At 28.1% G+C, this 25,891-nt stretch overlaps 1 protein-coding gene across 1 annotated transcript in view; it reads right to left on the bottom strand.

The window, feature by feature from the left end:
• LOC136081866 (uncharacterized) overlaps nt 1-25,891 on the bottom strand; it is a 151,011-nt gene that overhangs the window by 121,882 nt on the left and 3,238 nt on the right. Inside the window, exons 2-3 of the mRNA XM_065800168.1 lie at nt 23,252-23,300; nt 18,689-18,775 (exon numbers count right to left, since the gene is read on the bottom strand). Coding sequence (XP_065656240.1) covers nt 18,689-18,775; nt 23,252-23,300 — 136 coding nt within the window. The remainder of the gene's footprint in view (nt 1-18,688; nt 18,776-23,251; nt 23,301-25,891) is intronic.

Here is a 25,891-nt window from a genome sequence, read left to right as displayed (position 1 = left end):
GTTGAACCAAGTCTCAGTAATGCCTGCAATGTGCAGAAAACTAAGCTGTTCAATTCTTACAATAAACTCATCCCATTTATAAAAACACTTAAAAAAGATATTAAACTTAAGTTTTCTTTAACTTTTATAAAACAATTTTTATGAATGTCCTTAGAGCTACTGATTTTCTTTTTGTTTGAGCTCAATCCATCTAAACCTTCAAAAGCATATGCCCCAATAACCTTTCTTTCCATACTTTGTTCCCCACTTGAGCCTACTATTTAATCCTTCAACTTTATTTGGAAGGTCATTGTTTCTATTGTTTCTTTCAATTTTTTGTTTTGTTTTAATTAATCTTTCATTTTCAGTGCTGTCCAGGATGGCAGTTTGTTGTGTGGCATGATCCCTAAATTCTAAGAGTATTAGCAGGGACGAGGACTTTTATCAACATGGCTTAGGTCATTGTTTCTATTGTTTCTTTCAATTTTTTGTTTTGTTTTAATTAATCTTTTATTTTCAGTGCTGTCCAGGATGGCAGTTTGTTGTGTGGCATGATCCCTAAATTCTAAGAGTATTAGCAGGGACGAGGACTTTTATCAACATGGCTTAGGGATTTATTCAATCAGTTTCCTGGTGTTGTTGTGTCCTTATACATTTCTGGGTTTATACAATTACTGTTCATCATTTCCTTTCTTTTTTTTATCCTTACTTGCTTCTGAATATCTTCTCCTCTTAACTTTAGTGCATTTAGAATTTGATTAACTGTTTAGTTGTCTGAATCGCTTTTTACTGCGTCGTTTGGTACTCCTGTGTTTAAAACATTGTTTTCAACTCTCTTTTTCTCTTTTTATTCTTTCAAGATAATAGTATATAGTGCTGCATCCTTTTCTTTAGAGGCTTTTTCAGGATTAAAGAAATTTGACCAGAGATCTGCAGAATTGAGAGCATTGGTTAGTTGATTACTTGGAAGTTTTTTTTTTCAAATCATTCATTTCATCGTCTTTCAGTCTAACTGTTTCTTTATGTGTAGAAACTCTACTTTGCAAGCAAATAAGTAATTTTGCAGTAATCAGAAGCCAACTATATAGATTTTTTTTATCTGTTCATCTTCCGTCAAATAATGGCCAGGTAGGTTCTACCAAATAATATAAATTATATAAAATTTGCATAAACATATTTGAAAATAAAAAATTTTATTTACAAATTGATCATGTAAAAAATTAAAGTTGTTAATATATTTTTGTACAATAGTTTATTTTTTTTTATAGATTTAAGAAGCGTTTCTGGATACTTCAATAAACTTAAGGAAGGATATAAGTGATTTTATTATTGGTGACTCAAAAGAGCTATTCGAAATAGAGCGGGATGTTTGAACAAAGAGGCAATAAATAAATAATATTTTAACTTATTTTGCTTTTTACATGTTTTTATAGAATTTATTTTCGCAATTAAATGTTAATAAATTATTAAATGTTTTCTTTTTTTATGGTTATTTTCTCTGTTGCGAGAGAGGATTCTAACTTGATTAGTTATTAGTTAGCATTATTATAAGAAAACTATAATGACATACATATATATCACGTGTTATACATCACGGATTTTACCCCTAATTAAAGAAATGAAACCTAAAATGAAACATCCCAAGGACGCCCTTGCTGGTATGACTGTTCTAAAGACGTGAGTAAAATGTCGGACATGCGTCCAAAGGAAGTCTTAGGTAACGTCCTAGTTACGTGTATATTTTAAAATAAAACCTAAAATTCGACGTCCCACGGACGTCTAATTTTAGATATACCTCATTGTATGATCGTCTTAAGGACGTCCGTAAGAAAAATTTGTTGAAGTTTTTAGCAATATCTTTTTATCAAATATTTCTTGATTCAGTTTTAGCTTTAATCTATTTGGAACAGCGGAATTTTTTTCTCTTAACATCTTTAATGAGTTCCCATGTCTTTTTACTTTATCCTTTTGAATGTTCTGAATGGTAAGAATAATTTTTTTTTTAATTTGCTTTTTTAATCTTTTAAAACAATTTTTATACTTTATTTTTTATTATTTTTTTTTATTTAATTTCATTGTTCAAGTTTTTTTTTTTTTAATTTTTTATACAACCTTTTTTTTTTTTAAAGTTTTATTTTTGCAAAGGATCCTTCGTATTGTTTAGAAAACAACCGGAAAAATAAGTTGTATGCATTATTAGCATCATTGCACTCAGTTAAAAGATTCCAATCAATTTCTGTTAGAACTCTCGAAATTTTATTATAGATAGGTTGTTTATTTGGCATACATACGTAACAAAGGAATTTTTAGAATCAGGAATTAAAGATTGACTTATAAGAAAATTTGGAAAATGATCGTTAATAACAGTAATTATTATTCCACTTTTGATTTAACAAGACTTGTCAATATTAGTGAAAGTGTTATCAATAATTGAAGAAGTATTGTGTTACGTGCGTTTGTTTGTTAGTTGCAGGTATTAGACTGTTTTGAAGTAGAAAATTTACAAACCATTTAGCATAGGAATCATTGTTTAATTTTTGATTATCTTTGTTAAACTCACTAGTTAAGTAAATGTGTTTCTTGATGACTTTTGACAATACATTTTTGATACGTTTTTCAAATGCTTCTAAATTACCATAAGGTGGTCTCTAAAGAGAATTTTTAAAAAGAAAATTATTAATTCTGATTATTAATTTGAAATGTAAGCGTTATTGACACTAGGTTTTCGTAATTTTCTAAAAGTAAAAGAATTAAGATAAAAAATGCATAGGCCCCCATCAATGCCGTTTTTCCTGGGTTGGTATATTGAGTTATATCCTGATAATAAAAAAATAGTACTTAATTCATCGCCATTTTGACTACGAGTTTCCGTTACACAGATCACACTAAATTTGTAGTTTAAGTTTTTTAAGTTTTTTGTTAGGGATTTAAAATTTTGACTCCTGATGTTCAAATCAAATAAAAACTTAGATAATAAAGACTTCAAACAACTTAAGTCATCACTTATATTAAAAATAACAGTATCTACCGGAATTTAATAAAATAATCCACGTCAGGTCAAATGCATTTGTTTAAAAGTATCGTATTTTCTCTAGGAGATATATCAAAAACATTCAAAATTTTACTTACCGCCATTTAAAAAAAAATGTGTATATATGTATACTTTTAGATATTCACTTAAAATATGTACTACTTTTTAATTTTAATTTGATTTGTTATTACTAAGTTTAAGTAAAGAGTTTCTTGTAATAGTAGTTTTATCATACATGCGATAAACATTTTCACAATTTGATCGTCTTTTCTGACGATTGTTTTCTTGATCTTTCGTTTTTTCATTCGTTATTTCTGGCAATTTATTTATTCAAATTGCTCCTCGTGGAAACTCAAGTTCAACTTAAAATCTTCTTCATTATTAACTATTAACTTTATTTTGTTAAAATTATCATTAACTTTATGTCCAACTTTTTCTAGTTTTTATAGAAGATCTCGTTGTTTGCACTTAAAATATCTATAACAATTTGTTCTTGCTGTTTTAATATAACTGCTACCTCATTTTCATATTCTGAAAACATTACTGCAGTGCCGTTTTATATTCTCAAAAAATTTCTTTTAGCATTTTTTGAATTTCAACAATTGTGATTGCCATAGTTGTTATAAAAGCCAAATTGTTATAAAATCTATTTAAAGATTAAGCTTTATTTACCCGTAAACAAAAAAAAAAAAAAAACGAGACAACGGGACTAGTTATGGTGTATTTGTGATAAAATGTAAGCAACCTAAACTGTATATCATTTTTCAAAAAAAAGTAAACTTTTTTTTATATTATAATTTTACAAAAACTTCCTGAAAAAAGCAAATAAAGGACAAACGCAGCTTTAACAGCAACATGCACAAATATATCCTTGACAAAGGGTATTGTTAATCTTTTTGAAAAAGCCAAAAATATGCAACTGCTGAAAAGTGAAAATAAAAAAAAATTCAGCTCAATAAGGACAGACTAGCGAAACTGATTGATATGTCTGTTTGCTAATTCAAATATCTTAGATAATGCTGCTATGCCAAAGTTAACATGGTTCTGACTATAGAGTATATTTTCCTGAAAAATGCGGAGCATTCAAATCAAACAGTGCTCAAATCTCAATAATGCATTTTTTTAGCAAAACAGCTGAATCTGAATTGCAGATTAATTTGAATCCAAGATCTCAAATTTTATAAGTTTCCAAGAACGCAATATTATTTTGGATGATTTGAAAGTGCAATGCAGTAATGGAGCAAATATAAACACTGGAAGCAAGAGTTATGTTATTTACCATATTAAGGTAAAACATTAAGGGTCTCTATAATAGTTATTTGTTTGCTACATGAAAATAGGCCTCTACTACGTCATTTGTTTGCCAATTTTAATGGATCAAACTTTGGTTCTAAGCATCATTCAAACTATCATAACTTGTGCAAGTTTATAAGTTATTGATTTCTAAACTATAAACCAAAATAAAGAAATGCCAGAGGTTTGACTAAAAAATACTTACAAAGAAATACAGATCAGCGTTGCTTTTTTTGACATATGTACTAAGTGGCTTTTGTTTTACAAATATAGGCCTGGAATACTAAGGCAGCATAACACAATAAAGCTCTTATGGTTCATTATCAAAAAGGAGTCCATTACTTATTATGGAGAGAGGCTTCTATGCAGAACAATAGTCAAAATACGGTAATTGACAAATGCTTTACAAAAGGTAGTATACAGGTTAGTCAAACAAAGACATTCTGGCAATGGTATCAGATGAGCAGCCATAAATTTTGATATAGGTGTTATACTACAAATTATTATTAAAAAATAAATCGTCAAAGATAGCATATTCTAAAAAATTTGCTTAACTTACCCAATTTTGCTCAAAGGCTTACTTTTTTGGTTTTCCAATAAGTAATAAAGAAATTAGAGAGAATTATAAACTTTTTCTATAAAACATTTTAACTCTACCCTTATATACATACATACATACATACATATACATATATATATATATATATATATATATATATATATATATATATATATATATATATATATATATATATATATATATATATATTTATATATATATAAACATATTTTTATTATTTACAATTTTTTTAATTCATTCAACACTTTGTTTCACACATTTAAAATGATTCGTACGTAAATATGTGTATGTGTATATATATATATATATAAATATATTGTTGTTTTGATTATGTAATAATAATCAATTTTTTCGATTTGAGAGTGATCAATATAAAGTGAAATAATCACAAAATAGATCAATAAATAATTAAAAAAGTAAGATGAAAAAAAACAACTTTTTTACGGTACTTAAAGTTTCATGCCGTTTGCGGCACTCATCAGCCATATATTTAAATCAAGAAAAAACCGTTCAAAAATACAATTAAAAAACCGTTACAAAATTAAAAAAACAATGGAATGAGTTCTGACGTCAAATAATAATAATAGTAATAATAATGACAATAATAATAATAAAAATAAAAAATAAAAATAATAATATGGAAAAACATCTTTTTTAATCGCCAGTGTCATATTGGGACAGAAGGAATCTGTTTCTATGTCTACACTTAGAAACAATCTCACTCCTTTTATTCAACAAATTAGTACTTTTATTATATAGAATTTCATATTTTTCGGTGAGACATAATTTGCAAGATTTAGATGTTGGATTATATGCTTTACATCGCCTGAGAATTTTCCACTTGACTATAGGGACTAAATTAGCTTCTTTTAACTTCCATACATGTTTTGAGAGTTCAGTATCATTTTTGTATTTAGCGATGTTAAATGATTTAACGTGATTAGCGTATCTTAATTTAAAAGGAGTCTCACTTATCCCAATGTAGGACTTTTCATTAGGAGATGAATCAAGATTATCAGTTGTAACAGTTGCTTGATATACAATGTTGCTTGTTAAACATTTATTAAACAACGGACAGAGATTTTTATTATAGCAGTTACAGTCCTGTTGATTAAGGTTTGTATTGTTGCATAAAATGTATTTGTTGTGCGAATTTATAATAGATTTTACACTTGGCATACAACTGTAACTAACTTTGACTGTGTTCCTGTTAAAGATTTTATGCAGTTTATTATTATTAGGAAAATGTTTGTCAATAAGTTTCAAAAAACATTTTCCCAGGTTGGTGCTAACGTTTTTACTAAATGGAGGGTTAAACCAAATGATGTTGCGGGCTCTTTTCCGTTTTGGAGTTGATATTGTTATAGGATTATATGTTAGACTACATTTATAACCAGACTTTAATAAAGCTTCATTATATAGAGGAATAGTATTTTGAAATATTTCTTTGTTAGATGAATTTGTAGACAATCTAAGTTCAATCGAACGTGGTATTTGTTTTAATATACTCGGCGGGTGATTTGAATCAGCATGGATGTAATTTAATGTATTATCAGGTTTGAAATAAGGTTTAAAAGTGCAGTCACTAAGATTTAGAGTCACGTCAAGGTAGTTTACAATTTTCATGTTGCATTGTATAGAAATCCGTAAGCCATTGCATTTAAATATTTCGACAATATGCTTTTTTATTTTTTCCATTTGAGGGCCGCTTTTATTACTAAAAACTGCCAAGCCATCGTCACGGTATAAACCAACCTCAAGCTTGTTATAAAATTTTGAAATTTGAAAAAGAAGAAATATTCCTACCAGCTCACAAACCTCTGCACCGTCGAACGCTCCCATGGAAACATCAAATAAACCGCTTGATTGCTTTATCCAAACTTGATCATTATTAAAAAGCAAAGACTTTCTTGCATGAAAAATTAGTGGTATGTTTTCTTTATTTAATGTTAGGTGTTGCTTCGCAAAATTGATAGAGTTTTTAAGAAGTGTTTCACTGATAGAAGGGTAGAAGTCAATAATATCAAAAACTAAAAATTTATAAAGGTGTTTATCTTTTATGGCCTTAAACCAATCGATAACATTTCGAGTGTTTTTCCATTGATTTAATTGTAATATATTTCTTAGGTCTGTATTAATTTTAGAAAGAATATCTTTACTAATTCTACCAACCTCGTTTTTAGCAGGATTCAATAAACGGACAGTCGGATTGTTTTCAAAATTATCTTTATGGTCTTTTAAAGTGATAAAACAATCGGAAGATGTGTTAATGTCAATTTTATTGAAAACTTCATGATTTTTCAAAAGACGTTTACCTTCTAAGTTTACTTTATTTATTATGTTTGAGTTGGATAATTTGTAGTTTGAAGTGATGGCATTTCTTAACAAGTGGTTGTAATCATTTTTAGATAGATTGTAAAGATTGGTCGTTTTATCAGCATACGTATAAGTTAGGTTAGATTTTCGAATACTGTTTATATCTTTTTTTAATTTATTTTGGAAACTGGTGTGCACCTTTCGAAACTTAATGTGTTTTACAAGATCAATGAGTTCATTCTCAAAAGCAATCATTTCTGTAATTTGTTTTGGATGATTAGATGTTTTTAATCCATAGTTATAATAAAAATTGTACTTACTATTTGAACTCTTGTTTAAAAAGAAAAACGCTTTCCATCGCATTCTTTTAATTAACGTTTCAGTTTTATCCAATAACTGTATTTTGAAGTCTTTAATGGATGGTATCGGAATGTTCTTGACTGAATATCCAAAGTTTATTTTTTCCATCACATATGCGACTTGATTAGAGTGCTCAACGTATGGAGCAAAAATATTGTTGTTTTGATTATGTAATAATAATCAATTTTTTCGATTTGAGAGTGATCAATATAAAGTGAAATAATCACAAAATAGATCAATAAATAATTAAAAAAGTAAGATGAAAAAAAACAACTTTTTTACGGTACTTAAAGTTTCATGCCGTTTGCGGCACTCATCAGCCATATATTTAAATCAAGAAAAAACCGTTCAAAAATACAATTAAAAAACCGTTACAAAATTAAAAAAACAATGGAATGAGTTCTGACGTCAAATAATAATAATAGTAATAATAATGACAATAATAATAATAAAAATAAAAAATAAAAATAATAATATGGAAAAACATCTTTTTTAATCGCCAGTGTCATATTGGGACAGAAGGAATCTGTTTCTATGTCTACACTTAGAAACAATCTCACTCCTTTTATTCAACAAATTAGTACTTTTATTATATAGAATTTCATATTTTTCGGTGAGACATAATTTGCAAGATTTAGATGTTGGATTATATGCTTTACATCGCCTGAGAATTTTCCACTTGACTATAGGGACTAAATTAGCTTCTTTTAACTTCCATACATGTTTTGAGAGTTCAGTATCATTTTTGTATTTAGCGATGTTAAATGATTTAACGTGATTAGCGTATCTTAATTTAAAAGGAGTCTCACTTATCCCAATGTAGGACTTTTCATTAGGAGATGAATCAAGATTATCAGTTGTAACAGTTGCTTGATATACAATGTTGCTTGTTAAACATTTATTAAACAACGGACAGAGATTTTTATTATAGCAGTTACAGTCCTGTTGATTAAGGTTTGTATTGTTGCATAAAATGTATTTGTTGTGCGAATTTATAATAGATTTTACACTTGGCATACAACTGTAACTAACTTTGACTGTGTTCCTGTTAAAGATTTTATGCAGTTTATTATTATTAGGAAAATGTTTGTCAATAAGTTTCAAAAAACATTTTCCCAGGTTGGTGCTAACGTTTTTACTAAATGGAGGGTTAAACCAAATGATGTTGCGGGCTCTTTTCCGTTTTGGAGTTGATATTGTTATAGGATTATATGTTAGACTACATTTATAACCAGACTTTAATAAAGCTTCATTATATAGAGGAATAGTATTTTGAAATATTTCTTTGTTAGATGAATTTGTAGACAATCTAAGTTCAATCGAACGTGGTATTTGTTTTAATATACTCGGCGGGTGATTTGAATCAGCATGGATGTAATTTAATGTATTATCAGGTTTGAAATAAGGTTTAAAAGTGCAGTCACTAAGATTTAGAGTCACGTCAAGGTAGTTTACAATTTTCATGTTGCATTGTATAGAAATCCGTAAGCCATTGCATTTAAATATTTCGACAATATGCTTTTTTATTTTTTCCATTTGAGGGCCGCTTTTATTACTAAAAACTGCCAAGCCATCGTCACGGTATAAACCAACCTCAAGCTTGTTATAAAATTTTGAAATTTGAAAAAGAAGAAATATTCCTACCAGCTCACAAACCTCTGCACCGTCGAACGCTCCCATGGAAACATCAAATAAACCGCTTGATTGCTTTATCCAAACTTGATCATTATTAAAAAGCAAAGACTTTCTTGCATGAAAAATTAGTGGTATGTTTTCTTTATTTAATGTTAGGTGTTGCTTCGCAAAATTGATAGAGTTTTTAAGAAGTGTTTCACTGATAGAAGGGTAGAAGTCAATAATATCAAAAACTAAAAATTTATAAAGGTGTTTATCTTTTATGGCCTTAAACCAATCGATAACATTTCGAGTGTTTTTCCATTGATTTAATTGTAATATATTTCTTAGGTCTGTATTAATTTTAGAAAGAATATCTTTACTAATTCTACCAACCTCGTTTTTAGCAGGATTCAATAAACGGACAGTCGGATTGTTTTCAAAATTATCTTTATGGTCTTTTAAAGTGATAAAACAATCGGAAGATGTGTTAATGTCAATTTTATTGAAAACTTCATGATTTTTCAAAAGACGTTTACCTTCTAAGTTTACTTTATTTATTATGTTTGAGTTGGATAATTTGTAGTTTGAAGTGATGGCATTTCTTAACAAGTGGTTGTAATCATTTTTAGATAGATTGTAAAGATTGGTCGTTTTATCAGCATACGTATAAGTTAGGTTAGATTTTCGAATACTGTTTATATCTTTTTTTAATTTATTTTGGAAACTGGTGTGCACCTTTCGAAACTTAATGTGTTTTACAAGATCAATGAGTTCATTCTCAAAAGCAATCATTTCTGTAATTTGTTTTGGATGATTAGATGTTTTTAATCCATAGTTATAATAAAAATTGTACTTACTATTTGAACTCTTGTTTAAAAAGAAAAACGCTTTCCATCGCATTCTTTTAATTAACGTTTCAGTTTTATCCAATAACTGTATTTTGAAGTCTTTAATGGATGGTATCGGAATGTTCTTGACTGAATATCCAAAGTTTATTTTTTCCATCACATATGCGACTTGATTAGAGTGCTCAACGTATGGAGCAAAAATATTGTTGTTTTGATTATGTAATAATAATCAATTTTTTCGATTTGAGAGTGATCAATATAAAGTGAAATAATCACAAAATAGATCAATAAATAATTAAAAAAGTAAGATGAAAAAAAACAACTTTTTTACGGTACTTAAAGTTTCATGCCGTTTGCGGCACTCATCAGCCATATATTTAAATCAAGAAAAAACCGTTCAAAAATACAATTAAAAAACCGTTACAAAATTAAAAAAACAATGGAATGAGTTCTGACGTCAAATAATAATAATAGTAATAATAATGACAATAATAATAATAAAAATAAAAAATAAAAATAATAATATGGAAAAACATCTTTTTTAATCGCCAGTGTCATATTGGGACAGAAGGAATCTGTTTCTATGTCTACACTTAGAAACAATCTCACTCCTTTTATTCAACAAATTAGTACTTTTATTATATAGAATTTCATATTTTTCGGTGAGACATAATTTGCAAGATTTAGATGTTGGATTATATGCTTTACATCGCCTGAGAATTTTCCACTTGACTATAGGGACTAAATTAGCTTCTTTTAACTTCCATACATGTTTTGAGAGTTCAGTATCATTTTTGTATTTAGCGATGTTAAATGATTTAACGTGATTAGCGTATCTTAATTTAAAAGGAGTCTCACTTATCCCAATGTAGGACTTTTCATTAGGAGATGAATCAAGATTATCAGTTGTAACAGTTGCTTGATATACAATGTTGCTTGTTAAACATTTATTAAACAACGGACAGAGATTTTTATTATAGCAGTTACAGTCCTGTTGATTAAGGTTTGTATTGTTGCATAAAATGTATTTGTTGTGCGAATTTATAATAGATTTTACACTTGGCATACAACTGTAACTAACTTTGACTGTGTTCCTGTTAAAGATTTTATGCAGTTTATTATTATTAGGAAAATGTTTGTCAATAAGTTTCAAAAAACATTTTCCCAGGTTGGTGCTAACGTTTTTACTAAATGGAGGGTTAAACCAAATGATGTTGCGGGCTCTTTTCCGTTTTGGAGTTGATATTGTTATAGGATTATATGTTAGACTACATTTATAACCAGACTTTAATAAAGCTTCATTATATAGAGGAATAGTATTTTGAAATATTTCTTTGTTAGATGAATTTGTAGACAATCTAAGTTCAATCGAACGTGGTATTTGTTTTAATATACTCGGCGGGTGATTTGAATCAGCATGGATGTAATTTAATGTATTATCAGGTTTGAAATAAGGTTTAAAAGTGCAGTCACTAAGATTTAGAGTCACGTCAAGGTAGTTTACAATTTTCATGTTGCATTGTATAGAAATCCGTAAGCCATTGCATTTAAATATTTCGACAATATGCTTTTTTATTTTTTCCATTTGAGGGCCGCTTTTATTACTAAAAACTGCCAAGCCATCGTCACGGTATAAACCAACCTCAAGCTTGTTATAAAATTTTGAAATTTGAAAAAGAAGAAATATTCCTACCAGCTCACAAACCTCTGCACCGTCGAACGCTCCCATGGAAACATCAAATAAACCGCTTGATTGCTTTATCCAAACTTGATCATTATTAAAAAGCAAAGACTTTCTTGCATGAAAAATTAGTGGTATGTTTTCTTTATTTAATGTTAGGTGTTGCTTCGCAAAATTGATAGAGTTTTTAAGAAGTGTTTCACTGATAGAAGGGTAGAAGTCAATAATATCAAAAACTAAAAATTTATAAAGGTGTTTATCTTTTATGGCCTTAAACCAATCGATAACATTTCGAGTGTTTTTCCATTGATTTAATTGTAATATATTTCTTAGGTCTGTATTAATTTTAGAAAGAATATCTTTACTAATTCTACCAACCTCGTTTTTAGCAGGATTCAATAAACGGACAGTCGGATTGTTTTCAAAATTATCTTTATGGTCTTTTAAAGTGATAAAACAATCGGAAGATGTGTTAATGTCAATTTTATTGAAAACTTCATGATTTTTCAAAAGACGTTTACCTTCTAAGTTTACTTTATTTATTATGTTTGAGTTGGATAATTTGTAGTTTGAAGTGATGGCATTTCTTAACAAGTGGTTGTAATCATTTTTAGATAGATTGTAAAGATTGGTCGTTTTATCAGCATACGTATAAGTTAGGTTAGATTTTCGAATACTGTTTATATCTTTTTTTAATTTATTTTGGAAACTGGTGTGCACCTTTCGAAACTTAATGTGTTTTACAAGATCAATGAGTTCATTCTCAAAAGCAATCATTTCTGTAATTTGTTTTGGATGATTAGATGTTTTTAATCCATAGTTATAATAAAAATTGTACTTACTATTTGAACTCTTGTTTAAAAAGAAAAACGCTTTCCATCGCATTCTTTTAATTAACGTTTCAGTTTTATCCAATAACTGTATTTTGAAGTCTTTAATGGATGGTATCGGAATGTTCTTGACTGAATATCCAAAGTTTATTTTTTCCATCACATATGCGACTTGATTAGAGTGCTCAACGTATGGAGCAAAAATATTGTTGTTTTGATTATGTAATAATAATCAATTTTTTCGATTTGAGAGTGATCAATATAAAGTGAAATAATCACAAAATAGATCAATAAATAATTAAAAAAGTAAGATGAAAAAAAACAACTTTTTTACGGTACTTAAAGTTTCATGCCGTTTGCGGCACTCATCAGCCATATATTTAAATCAAGAAAAAACCGTTCAAAAATACAATTAAAAAACCGTTACAAAATTAAAAAAACAATGGAATGAGTTCTGACGTCAAATAATAATAATAGTAATAATAATGACAATAATAATAATAAAAATAAAAAATAAAAATAATAATATGGAAAAACATCTTTTTTAATCGCCAGTGTCATATTGGGACAGAAGGAATCTGTTTCTATGTCTACACTTAGAAACAATCTCACTCCTTTTATTCAACAAATTAGTACTTTTATTATATAGAATTTCATATTTTTCGGTGAGACATAATTTGCAAGATTTAGATGTTGGATTATATGCTTTACATCGCCTGAGAATTTTCCACTTGACTATAGGGACTAAATTAGCTTCTTTTAACTTCCATACATGTTTTGAGAGTTCAGTATCATTTTTGTATTTAGCGATGTTAAATGATTTAACGTGATTAGCGTATCTTAATTTAAAAGGAGTCTCACTTATCCCAATGTAGGACTTTTCATTAGGAGATGAATCAAGATTATCAGTTGTAACAGTTGCTTGATATACAATGTTGCTTGTTAAACATTTATTAAACAACGGACAGAGATTTTTATTATAGCAGTTACAGTCCTGTTGATTAAGGTTTGTATTGTTGCATAAAATGTATTTGTTGTGCGAATTTATAATAGATTTTACACTTGGCATACAACTGTAACTAACTTTGACTGTGTTCCTGTTAAAGATTTTATGCAGTTTATTATTATTAGGAAAATGTTTGTCAATAAGTTTCAAAAAACATTTTCCCAGGTTGGTGCTAACGTTTTTACTAAATGGAGGGTTAAACCAAATGATGTTGCGGGCTCTTTTCCGTTTTGGAGTTGATATTGTTATAGGATTATATGTTAGACTACATTTATAACCAGACTTTAATAAAGCTTCATTATATAGAGGAATAGTATTTTGAAATATTTCTTTGTTAGATGAATTTGTAGACAATCTAAGTTCAATCGAACGTGGTATTTGTTTTAATATACTCGGCGGGTGATTTGAATCAGCATGGATGTAATTTAATGTATTATCAGGTTTGAAATAAGGTTTAAAAGTGCAGTCACTAAGATTTAGAGTCACGTCAAGGTAGTTTACAATTTTCATGTTGCATTGTATAGAAATCCGTAAGCCATTGCATTTAAATATTTCGACAATATGCTTTTTTATTTTTTCCATTTGAGGGCCGCTTTTATTACTAAAAACTGCCAAGCCATCGTCACGGTATAAACCAACCTCAAGCTTGTTATAAAATTTTGAAATTTGAAAAAGAAGAAATATTCCTACCAGCTCACAAACCTCTGCACCGTCGAACGCTCCCATGGAAACATCAAATAAACCGCTTGATTGCTTTATCCAAACTTGATCATTATTAAAAAGCAAAGACTTTCTTGCATGAAAAATTAGTGGTATGTTTTCTTTATTTAATGTTAGGTGTTGCTTCGCAAAATTGATAGAGTTTTTAAGAAGTGTTTCACTGATAGAAGGGTAGAAGTCAATAATATCAAAAACTAAAAATTTATAAAGGTGTTTATCTTTTATGGCCTTAAACCAATCGATAACATTTCGAGTGTTTTTCCATTGATTTAATTGTAATATATTTCTTAGGTCTGTATTAATTTTAGAAAGAATATCTTTACTAATTCTACCAACCTCGTTTTTAGCAGGATTCAATAAACGGACAGTCGGATTGTTTTCAAAATTATCTTTATGGTCTTTTAAAGTGATAAAACAATCGGAAGATGTGTTAATGTCAATTTTATTGAAAACTTCATGATTTTTCAAAAGACGTTTACCTTCTAAGTTTACTTTATTTATTATGTTTGAGTTGGATAATTTGTAGTTTGAAGTGATGGCATTTCTTAACAAGTGGTTGTAATCATTTTTAGATAGATTGTAAAGATTGGTCGTTTTATCAGCATACGTATAAGTTAGGTTAGATTTTCGAATACTGTTTATATCTTTTTTTAATTTATTTTGGAAACTGGTGTGCACCTTTCGAAACTTAATGTGTTTTACAAGATCAATGAGTTCATTCTCAAAAGCAATCATTTCTGTAATTTGTTTTGGATGATTAGATGTTTTTAATCCATAGTTATAATAAAAATTGTACTTACTATTTGAACTCTTGTTTAAAAAGAAAAACGCTTTCCATCGCATTCTTTTAATTAACGTTTCAGTTTTATCCAATAACTGTATTTTGAAGTCTTTAATGGATGGTATCGGAATGTTCTTGACTGAATATCCAAAGTTTATTTTTTCCATCACATATGCGACTTGATTAGAGTGCTCAACGTATGGAGCAAAAATATTGTTGTTTTGATTATGTAATAATAATCAATTTTTTCGATTTGAGAGTGATCAATATAAAGTGAAATAATCACAAAATAGATCAATAAATAATTAAAAAAGTAAGATGAAAAAAAACAACTTTTTTACGGTACTTAAAGTTTCATGCCGTTTGCGGCACTCATCAGCCATATATTTAAATCAAGAAAAAACCGTTCAAAAATACAATTAAAAAACCGTTACAAAATTAAAAAAACAATGGAATGAGTTCTGACGTCAAATAATAATAATAGTAATAATAATGACAATAATAATAATAAAAATAAAAAATAAAAATAATAATATGGAAAAACATCTTTTTTAATCGCCAGTGTCATATTGGGACAGAAGGAATCTGTTTCTATGTCTACACTTAGAAACAATCTCACTCCTTTTATTCAACAAATTAGTACTTTTATTATATAGAATTTCATATTTTTCGGTGAGACATAATTTGCAAGATTTAGATGTTGGATTATATGCTTTACATCGCCTGAGAATTTTCCACTTGACTATAGGGACTAAATTAGCTTCTTTTAACTTCCATACATGTTTTGAGAGTTCAGTATCATTTTTGTATTTAGCGATGTTAAATGATTTAACGTGATTAGCGTATCTTAATTTAAAAGGAGTCTCACTTATCCCAATGTAGGACTTTTCATTAGGAGATGAATCAAGATTATCAGTTGTAACAGTTGCTTGATATACAATGTTGCTTGTTAAACATTTATTAAACAACGGACAGAGATTTTTATTATAGCAGTTACAGTCCTGTTGATTAAGGTTTGTATTGTTGCATAAAATGTATTTGTTGTGCGAATTTATAATAGATTTTACACTTGGCATACAACTGTAACTAACTTTGACTGTGTTCCTGTTAAAGATTTTATGCAGTTTATTATTATTAGGAAAATGTTTGTCAATAAGTTTCAAAAAACATTTTCCCAGGTTGGTGCTAACGTTTTTACTAAATGGAGGGTTAAACCAAATGATGTTGCGGGCTCTTTTCCGTTTTGGAGTTGATATTGTTATAGGATTATATGTTAGACTACATTTATAACCAGACTTTAATAAAGCTTCATTATATAGAGGAATAGTATTTTGAAATATTTCTTTGTTAGATGAATTTGTAGACAATCTAAGTTCAATCGAACGTGGTATTTGTTTTAATATACTCGGCGGGTGATTTGAATCAGCATGGATGTAATTTAATGTATTATCAGGTTTGAAATAAGGTTTAAAAGTGCAGTCACTAAGATTTAGAGTCACGTCAAGGTAGTTTACAATTTTCATGTTGCATTGTATAGAAATCCGTAAGCCATTGCATTTAAATATTTCGACAATATGCTTTTTTATTTTTTCCATTTGAGGGCCGCTTTTATTACTAAAAACTGCCAAGCCATCGTCACGGTATAAACCAACCTCAAGCTTGTTATAAAATTTTGAAATTTGAAAAAGAAGAAATATTCCTACCAGCTCACAAACCTCTGCACCGTCGAACGCTCCCATGGAAACATCAAATAAACCGCTTGATTGCTTTATCCAAACTTGATCATTATTAAAAAGCAAAGACTTTCTTGCATGAAAAATTAGTGGTATGTTTTCTTTATTTAATGTTAGGTGTTGCTTCGCAAAATTGATAGAGTTTTTAAGAAGTGTTTCACTGATAGAAGGGTAGAAGTCAATAATATCAAAAACTAAAAATTTTTATTTGACGTCAGAACTCATTCCATTGTTTTTTTAATTTTGTAACGGTTTTTTAATTGTATTTTTGAACGGTTTTTTCTTGATTTAAATATATGGCTGATGAGTGCCGCAAACGGCATGAAACTTTAAGTACCGTAAAAAAGTTGTTTTTTTTCATCTTACTTTTTTAATTATATATAAATATATATATATATATATATATATATATATATATATATATATATATATATATATATATATATATATATATATATATGTATATATATATATGTATGTATGTATATGGCGGAATAACTTACATATATACGTGTATATTTAATTTTTTTGCGATAATCTAAAATACGATAAAGTATTTTTGTTAAAATTGTTCTTAAAGACTGTCATGATAGTATATATATTGATTTAAGTCTCAGCTTCTAATTGTTAAAACAAAGAAAATTATAATTTTTGCAGAAAAGAAATTGCCCCTTTATATGTTTTTTATTGCTTTTTAGTTTGATTATTTGTAACAAGTAAAATTATATGTAACTAAAAATAAAAACATTCAAAAAATAGACGGTGATGCTTCGCAATATTTAGCCCTAAAGTTGGGAACAAATGCAAATCAAATATTTATTTTCGTACTTTCGTACTCGATGTTTCTTATTTTATAATGAACATCATTTTTTTTTAATATTTAAAAAATTGCGTCACTTTAGAAAACCAGGTTAGTTTTGAATTTGAATTATATTGGGAATCGTTAAAAACAGGCAAAACGTTTTTTTGTGAACTTTTATTGGTAACATTCTAGAGTCAGAAAAGTTTGAATAAAAGATGAGGACCTATGGTTTAAACTTTAAAATATTTTTGGTTGATTTGATAAGGAGTTTTCCATAAATAGATTTATTTATAACAAACTAAATGTAGCGTGATGTAATTTGTTATCATTATTATATTAAAAAGTTAGTTAACAATTTATGATAAAAAATTTTAAATGTAATTGTTTTCATTTAAAAAACGTTTTTAAATATGAACTTTTGTATGCCATTGTTTCATTTCAACATTTAGCATCGATGTTTATTTAAAAATAGCAAACTATTTTTAAATAAACCTTTGGAAGTAAACTACGTTTTGCAATAAAAAGTTTATATTAATGTAAGTAATTACGCAAAAACATTATCCAAACTTTTGTGAAATGTTTCTTTTTTTTTTTTTTTTTTTGTAGTTATTTTAGGTGCTCCCAGAAGTCCTTACGGTCTTATCACAGAGCACCGCGGGAGAGCATTTAAAAAGAAGTTCACACCTCCTTCCGTACCAATGTCGCTTATATGGCTAGAGCTGGCATCGAACCTCGGACCTCTGGGTTTTGAGCCACAACTCTAACCACTGCGCCAAGGCTGCTCATGTTTCAAAAATCCTTTAAGACCAAAAAACAGTTCATGATGTTGTATCTAAAATAATTATTGTGAAAGCTTCTTCAAGGAATAGTTTGAAAAGGTTTTGGTGGTAGTTTGACCCTCCATACCTTCTTTGAATCTCTTTCTGTTTTAAACTTCCTTTAGAATTTTGATTATTAAAATATATTGCAAAAAATAAATTCTAAACAATAATATTTAAACTATTTTAATGAAAAAATTTCTTCAATCATAAAACTAAAACTAATATTTTTTAAGAAGTCAAATGTTTCTGTAAAGCTTTCTTTTTTATAAAAATTAACATAAAAAACTCACCAAACTTTTTAGTATTGGAATCTGCAGCGTTGAAACCTTTTTTAGAAGTTTGTAAGACACTTTTTAGCCTGTTTTGCTTATGAAGATCTAAAAGAAGTGTTTAATTTACAACTTACTTAAATATCATATACATAACTTACTTAAATATTATATCAATTTAATATTTAAGTTTTATTTTAGAGTCATATCCTGAGAAAACCACGCCATGCTCAAAAGCGTTATTCTTCAATCATACTAATTTTGTTATATAGTAATGCTAATAGAGCCAGAAAGAACCTTTTTTATGGTGAGAAAGAAGTTTTTTTTCGAATAATTTGAAGTTTTTAAGTTAAGGTTTTTAAACACAATATGAATTTCATTTCCACATGAGCTGTCATTTGTAGTTTAATTAATTAATTAATTTATAAATTGGTGAGTTCAATGTATAACTATGCCTATTTAAGCAAAGTTTTTGAACCATAAAAGTACGCAACCTTTACCTTTCATCTAAAAACACTTTAGGGATGCGTTGCAATTCTGATTCACAACAAACGACGTTCGTCATTATTCATTATTAGTAAAAGATTATTATTATAAAAGAACTACTAAATCAAAAAAAAATTCTTTTTTCAAATCCATGCTTTATGCAAGCAGAATTCTATTGGGCCTAGAAATTCTTTTTTTGTTATCTTTTGTAGAAGGAAAAATTACTGTTTTTTTTTTTTTTAAATTTAAAAATTACTGTTTTTACTAAATTTTTGTTTTTTAACTTAATAACTTAAGACTTATTAACTTATTAAGTTAAAACAATAGGTTTTTAACTTAATAACTTAAGACTTATTACTTAATAACTTAAAACAATAGGTTTTGAATCGCTGCGCTTTAATGTCTTCGAAACTGCAAATAATTTGCAAATCAATGATTTTTGTGACGTAATACGCAATTCATATCAAATACATAAAATGTATGGGAAAATACAAATTAAATTTTTGTTAACTTAATTAACTTTTTTTGGTCAAATTTTTCCATTTACTTGTATTGTCATCGAAAATGATTAAGTGTGCAAAATTTGAGCAAAATTGGTTGAGAAAAAAGCTTTCAAAAATTGATTTCAAATTTTGTGGCACACAAACATATATATATATATATATATATATATATATATATATATATATATATATATATATATATATATATATATATATATATATATATATATATATATATATATATATATATATATATATATATATATATATATATATATATATATATAGAAAGTAACCTTATATAAAGCATGGAAAAAATGATCTTTACTTTGTAATACAGACTCCACTATAATTCAGAGATAAGTAATTTGACTCCTAAAGAGCTATTAAAAAATGTCTAGCAAAATGTTTAGATAAGGAGTTCATCTTAACATCGGGTGGACACAAAAAAATGCGGTCAACTTTAAATTGGGATTTCTCTAAAACCATAAATGCTTTTATTTCAGTTTTTTTCATAAAAGTGTTACTATAAATTAGGGTTTCAACTTAGTATTAAGGGATTTGGTGAGCGGTTTGTAAAGAGATCGAATTTAATAGTGGGTTGATGTCATCATTTCGCAGATTTTTTCTTTTTTTACCTTTTTGGTGGCCCTAACCCACTTTTTTCGGTCGTGTTTGTCTTTTTTACTCCACCTGTCTTACGAAAAACTCCTTTACCTATTACCAAAACTCTTCAATCTTGCGCTCTTCAAGACTGATTGGAGGATTTTCATCTTTAGGAACAATTTTCACAATATTATCTTTTCACTTCTGTATTACTTTTTTAGAATAGTGAGAAGCAGCACAATCTAGCCAATAGAGACATCGGTATTTGTTTTCTTTCATAAATGGCAAAGTGTTTTTTGGAATCATTCTTTGATTTAGAGATTGGTAGTCAATGTCAATAAAAAAGACAAAAAACCACAAAACAAAAAGACTGCGTACCACATCTACGAATAGCTTACCAAAAAGGCAACTTGGATGCAAATTTTACTTGTCGAATATGTTTTAATTGATCATTGACAAGTTTATTTTTGTTCTTATAATAAAATTGTTGAGCAAGGAGTTGTGAAAAATCCGCCTCGCAAAATGTTTTGTTTTCAATTATGCACATACATTTATCCGCCATTATTTTAACCAACTCCTTTGCGCGTTGAAATCCTTTATTTTCACAACTTAAGCTTCCCTTAGTCGTATATTTTTATTAAATGCTTTAATTCCAGCTTTTTTTTAAGTACTTTTTTGAAATAAGAACGCAAAGTCTTTTTATTTTTATGCTAGATGACTTCACTCGCTGTGGCAGATTCGGATTTCTTGCTATTGAATAAAGAATTAACTTTACTTTTTTGGAATAATGAATAGAGTTCTTTCTCCCGCTTGCAGGTTTTCTTTCGAAATTTAGAGTAATCTTACACTTATTTATAATATCGATGACTGTAGATTTTGGGACATTTGTACGTTGAGCAATTAAGCGATATAAAGTAGATGGATTTTTGCAAAAAAACTTCAACTTTTTTACGTACCTCAATTAGTCTCCAAAATATTTTGCAAATCATTAATTTGTAAACAAAAGTTTATCAGCATAAAAAGCATTTGTGGTTTTAAAAAAATCTTAATTTAAAGTTGACCAGAGTTTTTCATGTCCACCCAATATTTATTCAAACATGTTAATAAACTGTCATGGCATAAGTGACTAAATATTTCAGATTCGTCAACAGATTCTTGCTTGCTTCATACAGCTTTGAAGTCTGCTCATGTGTCAGCCATTGCCAGTGACTTAGTATTTTTAGTTTTAGTATTATATAATATAATATATAATACTAGTAATAGTATTGGAGTTTTCTTTAAAAGAGTTAATAGACATTTAAATTTGAATATTCTTTGCACATTTCCACACATATTTTTAATTTGCAAATAGATCTTTATAGTATGATTATTAGAACAATTACATTGTGTTTACCTAAAATACCACTAATGAAGCTAAAATACAGTTTATTAGCGCTTTACCATTTGGGCTTAAAAGACTTATAGTTGTAAATTTAATTTATCAATAAAATTTACCAAGTGTCTATAAGGAATTTTGTTTGCATTTAAAAGCAAAATTAAGTATTTCATAGGTTTTTTAATATTTCTTTTCTATTAGCCTAGTTGCGTCACTTTTGTTTGGTCTTTAATTGGCAGTTCTGTTACATCCTACTACAATGATCTCTCATCCGTGTATGAGAGATCTTTTGGTGTTGACGTTTACAACAAAATATGTTTTGATTTGATTCTTTTAAAAAAATGAATACTTACGGTTACCTGAGTTTATTATACTTCTATTATCAGTTTCTTATAAAAAATTGCGATGTACACGGAATTTAACCAATTCTGATTTGAACTATATTAAAGGTATTATGGAGCACAACGAAATGACACACAGTATCATAGATCTTAACATTATTGTTGTTAGTACACAAACTGTAAAGTTAGTTAACCTACAAGTCTAAAAAGTCAACATTTCATTTTCCTGAAGAAAGCAGTTTTCGAAAAAGATAGATATATTTTGTCAATAGAAGATATTGGGTTTTGTCTACTCAGGTATTTGTATTGATTATTTCAAGGATGAATTTATCAAATATGGAAAATAAGCACTACTAAATGATATCTTTAGCCTGTTCCAACTATTTACACAGATAAAATAAGTTGTTCATCAACTTTATGGGTGATAAAGTTAACCCGAAAAAAAAAGTTTGAGATTTTTAAAATATTGATAAAATAATAATGCAAGTTCTTGATTTGAACCAGATAAGCGTCGCCCACTAGAATTTACATTTAAGAAACTTCATGATGTGTTGTTTACTAGAAACTCTGGTTTGGTGAAATATATGGTATACCAACTGTGTTTGAATCAACAATCGTTATTAAAGGTCTTAATGTTTCTTTGTCCTAAAAAGGTTATTATATTTCTCAACCTGAATGGTTTCGCAGTGGTCTAGTTTAATTAATAAAATTAATTTTGAAAAATTATGACAGCAGTTTTGATTTGCTGTTATGACAATTACCAAAAGTTAAACTTTAATTTGTAAATATCTTATACAAAATTTTTCAAAAAGAAACAACTGATTCAGTAAGAAAAGATCAATATGGAAAGATTTAAAAAAAGACAGAGAAACAATAAATGTTGTTAATAAAAAGTTATATCTTCTCTTATTATTATTTGAAATTATAATAAATACAAAAATAACAGACCTTTGGTTTTATTTCCACTAAAGAGTTGTAGATAGTCTTAGAAACATGTAATGATATGTTAAGTACCATGTTTACAAATAGTTATCGGAAAGCCTATTTCAGTATTCTGTGTTACTGAAATAAACAGAAACAAGCAACCAGTTAAACGTGCATTGTGCAAACATTATTTATAAGAACTCAAGTTTTCAAACGTATTAAAATAGGTTCTCAAATCAAATCAGGCCGTGTAAAAATATTAGACCACAGGTGGATTAAAGAAATTTTCATTATAATTTAAAGAAATGAATACAAATATTCAAACATTGGCTTGAAATATATTATTTACCTTTAGCTCGTGCAAACGCAAAATAAACAATAACCAATAGTATCTCTTTCTAAAATGCAAACAGCTATTAATGTAAATAAAGCGTACCCAAAATGTGAATAAAGCGTACCCAGCAATAAACCTTTTTTGTATAATTTTTTCTGATTTTTTAAATTTGTGCATAACATAACTAACTTAAATATCTATACTTTATTCTACTAATTATTGAAAAATAAGACAATATTATTATACTAAATCAACTTTATTAAAAAAAATTGAACATGTTTTATCATTCTTTATATAACATTTGTTAAAACAATTTTTTTATCACTATTGTCAGTTGACGTCATGGCTTGGACTTAAACCTAAATCTTAAACATTGAGCTTGTTACTATTTGATAAAAGTTCATATTGTTATCATTCCATTGCAGAGTTTGATAGCATTGTATCAATTATAAATAAACAAATTGACAATTAACTCAAGTTCTAAATTTGCATCTTAACTAGCTACACTTTTGAAACAAAACAATAAAACAAAAAAACAGTTAAAGCTGTAAATACAATAATCTAAACCTAAGATAGCATTAAATGATATATTCCAAACTGATGATTGTAGATTATGGTTATAGGGATAGCATACAGCATAATAGAACCTTCTTAAAACAACTAATTTGGTAATATTAAGACAAAAGTTCATATTATCTTTTAAATAATCAGTTTTGCAGGCTGTTTTCATATTTATATTTTATAGTGTACTGAGTGAAACTATAAAAATTCTTTTATGTACTTTTAACTGCCTCAAAACTACCTTTAAAGTGACTAGGACTCTTTCCGTGATTTTTTTTTGTGATGACCCTCGGGTAAAAGTCTTTTATCTTCTAACTGACAAATATGCTTCTAACGTAATTTCTTGGATTCCAGCTAGCATGGAATCCTTTATTCCCTCTTGAAGATTCCAAGTCATGTCTCACTATTTTCCATGGTTTTTCTCTCATTGTGCTGCAGCAATTTCAGATCGCAACAATTAATTTCATATCAGCCAGCAAAAAAAATTCCTCAGAAAAAAAACGCCTATTTACTGCTACTAGAAATCATTGGAAACATATCTGTTATAGACTTGTTCACTTATTTTCCAGCCTGCTGAAAAGCAGCATATGTTGTCTCAATTTTTTTAAATTTTTGTGTGCAATCTGATTTGTCTTACTATTGTCCCATTAGTCTTCTTATTATCATAAGCAAATTTATAGAGTCTTTGATTTACAAAAATTTAATCTCTCATCTTACATCTAATAAGTTACTTTCTGTCCATCAATATGGATATCGATCTTCTCGTACTACTGCTCATTTGTTAATGGTTATCAATAATCGGTTTTATGGTGCATTAAATAGATATGGAGAGGCTAAAGATATTGCTCTCGGCATCTTCTGAATCTCTCCTCGCCAATCAAAGTATAAAAGGTGTCATCTATGGACAGCACTCTATATTATATCCTGCAACTTCAGGGTTTCCTGAAGGTTGAAGTCTTGGCCTAAAACTTTTTTAAATTAACATTATGGATTTTCCAGAATTTCTCACACCTAAGATGGCATTGTTTGCTGATTATACTACCATTTATTTTTGTCTCCATAATAAGCCAAGAATCTCTGACTACTTGGAAATGGCATTTGAGCTTGAAAAGAATCTCACTTCTGCTACAGCATGGGTTCTCAGTGGCTGGCAAACTTTGACTCAAATAAAACTAAATTTTTTTCAGCTAGTTGTTATCGCAATATCTAAATCTTCTTATATTTATGAATGGTAATGTACTCGATGAGTCATTTCAATTTCGTCAATCGATAAGTCTATCCTTCATCTTATAGGGTCAGCTTTTACTGTCAATCTCCCTTGGAACAATATATATATATCAAATTGATTGCAACATTAGCATCTGCTAAGGTTGCATCTCACTATCATGCTCGCTACTATCTTACTCAGGATTCTATTCTTTATTTTTATAAATCTTAAATTCGTCCTTGTATGGAATACTATCGCCATATCTGGAGCGGATCTTCAAATGATGCTATTTTCTTTTAGAAAAGTTGAAAAAACGAGTTGTAAACATAGCCGGACCTGCTATTGCAGGCAACCTCCAACCTGCATCACATTGTTGTAAAGTTCTCTTTTCTATAAGTATTATAATGGACACTTCTCTAAACAGTTAGCGTGCCTTGTGCCATCTACTAAATTCATTTTCGTGTTACTCATCATTTATTTAAGTCTCATCTTTTTACTGTGACTGTTCCTAAGTGCACTAAAAATTCCTTTGAAATTCGTTTCGTTTACCTTTTTTTATGATCTATATAATTATCAATCTTTTATGTTGTCTGTTAAGGGTTATTTTGCTCTATAAATTTCATCTTTTTCCTTCAAAAATTTCCAGCTTTAATAGTAGTTGGTTGCAGCCTTTTTGGAAGTTAAGATGTTGAAAAATGTTTATATTAAGTATGCAGTATAAATGAAAGATGCTTTTAAATCTCAAAAAAAAAGTGTTCTCTTACTGTTTAAACAATATTGTTAATAATTTTTAAATAAAGATTGAGACTTAATGAGTTATAACAACTGAACATTTGTAATGATGTAATAAGGTTGGATAAACAAATAGTTGATCAACCTTCCGCCTG

The sequence above is a fragment of the Hydra vulgaris genome, chromosome 06, assembly GCF_038396675.1.
Source record: "Hydra vulgaris chromosome 06, alternate assembly HydraT2T_AEP".
NCBI classification, from domain to species: Eukaryota; Metazoa; Cnidaria; class Hydrozoa; order Anthoathecata; family Hydridae; genus Hydra; species Hydra vulgaris.
Note: the sequence above shows the minus strand (reverse complement) of the source record. Positions and strands in the feature narration are given on the sequence as shown.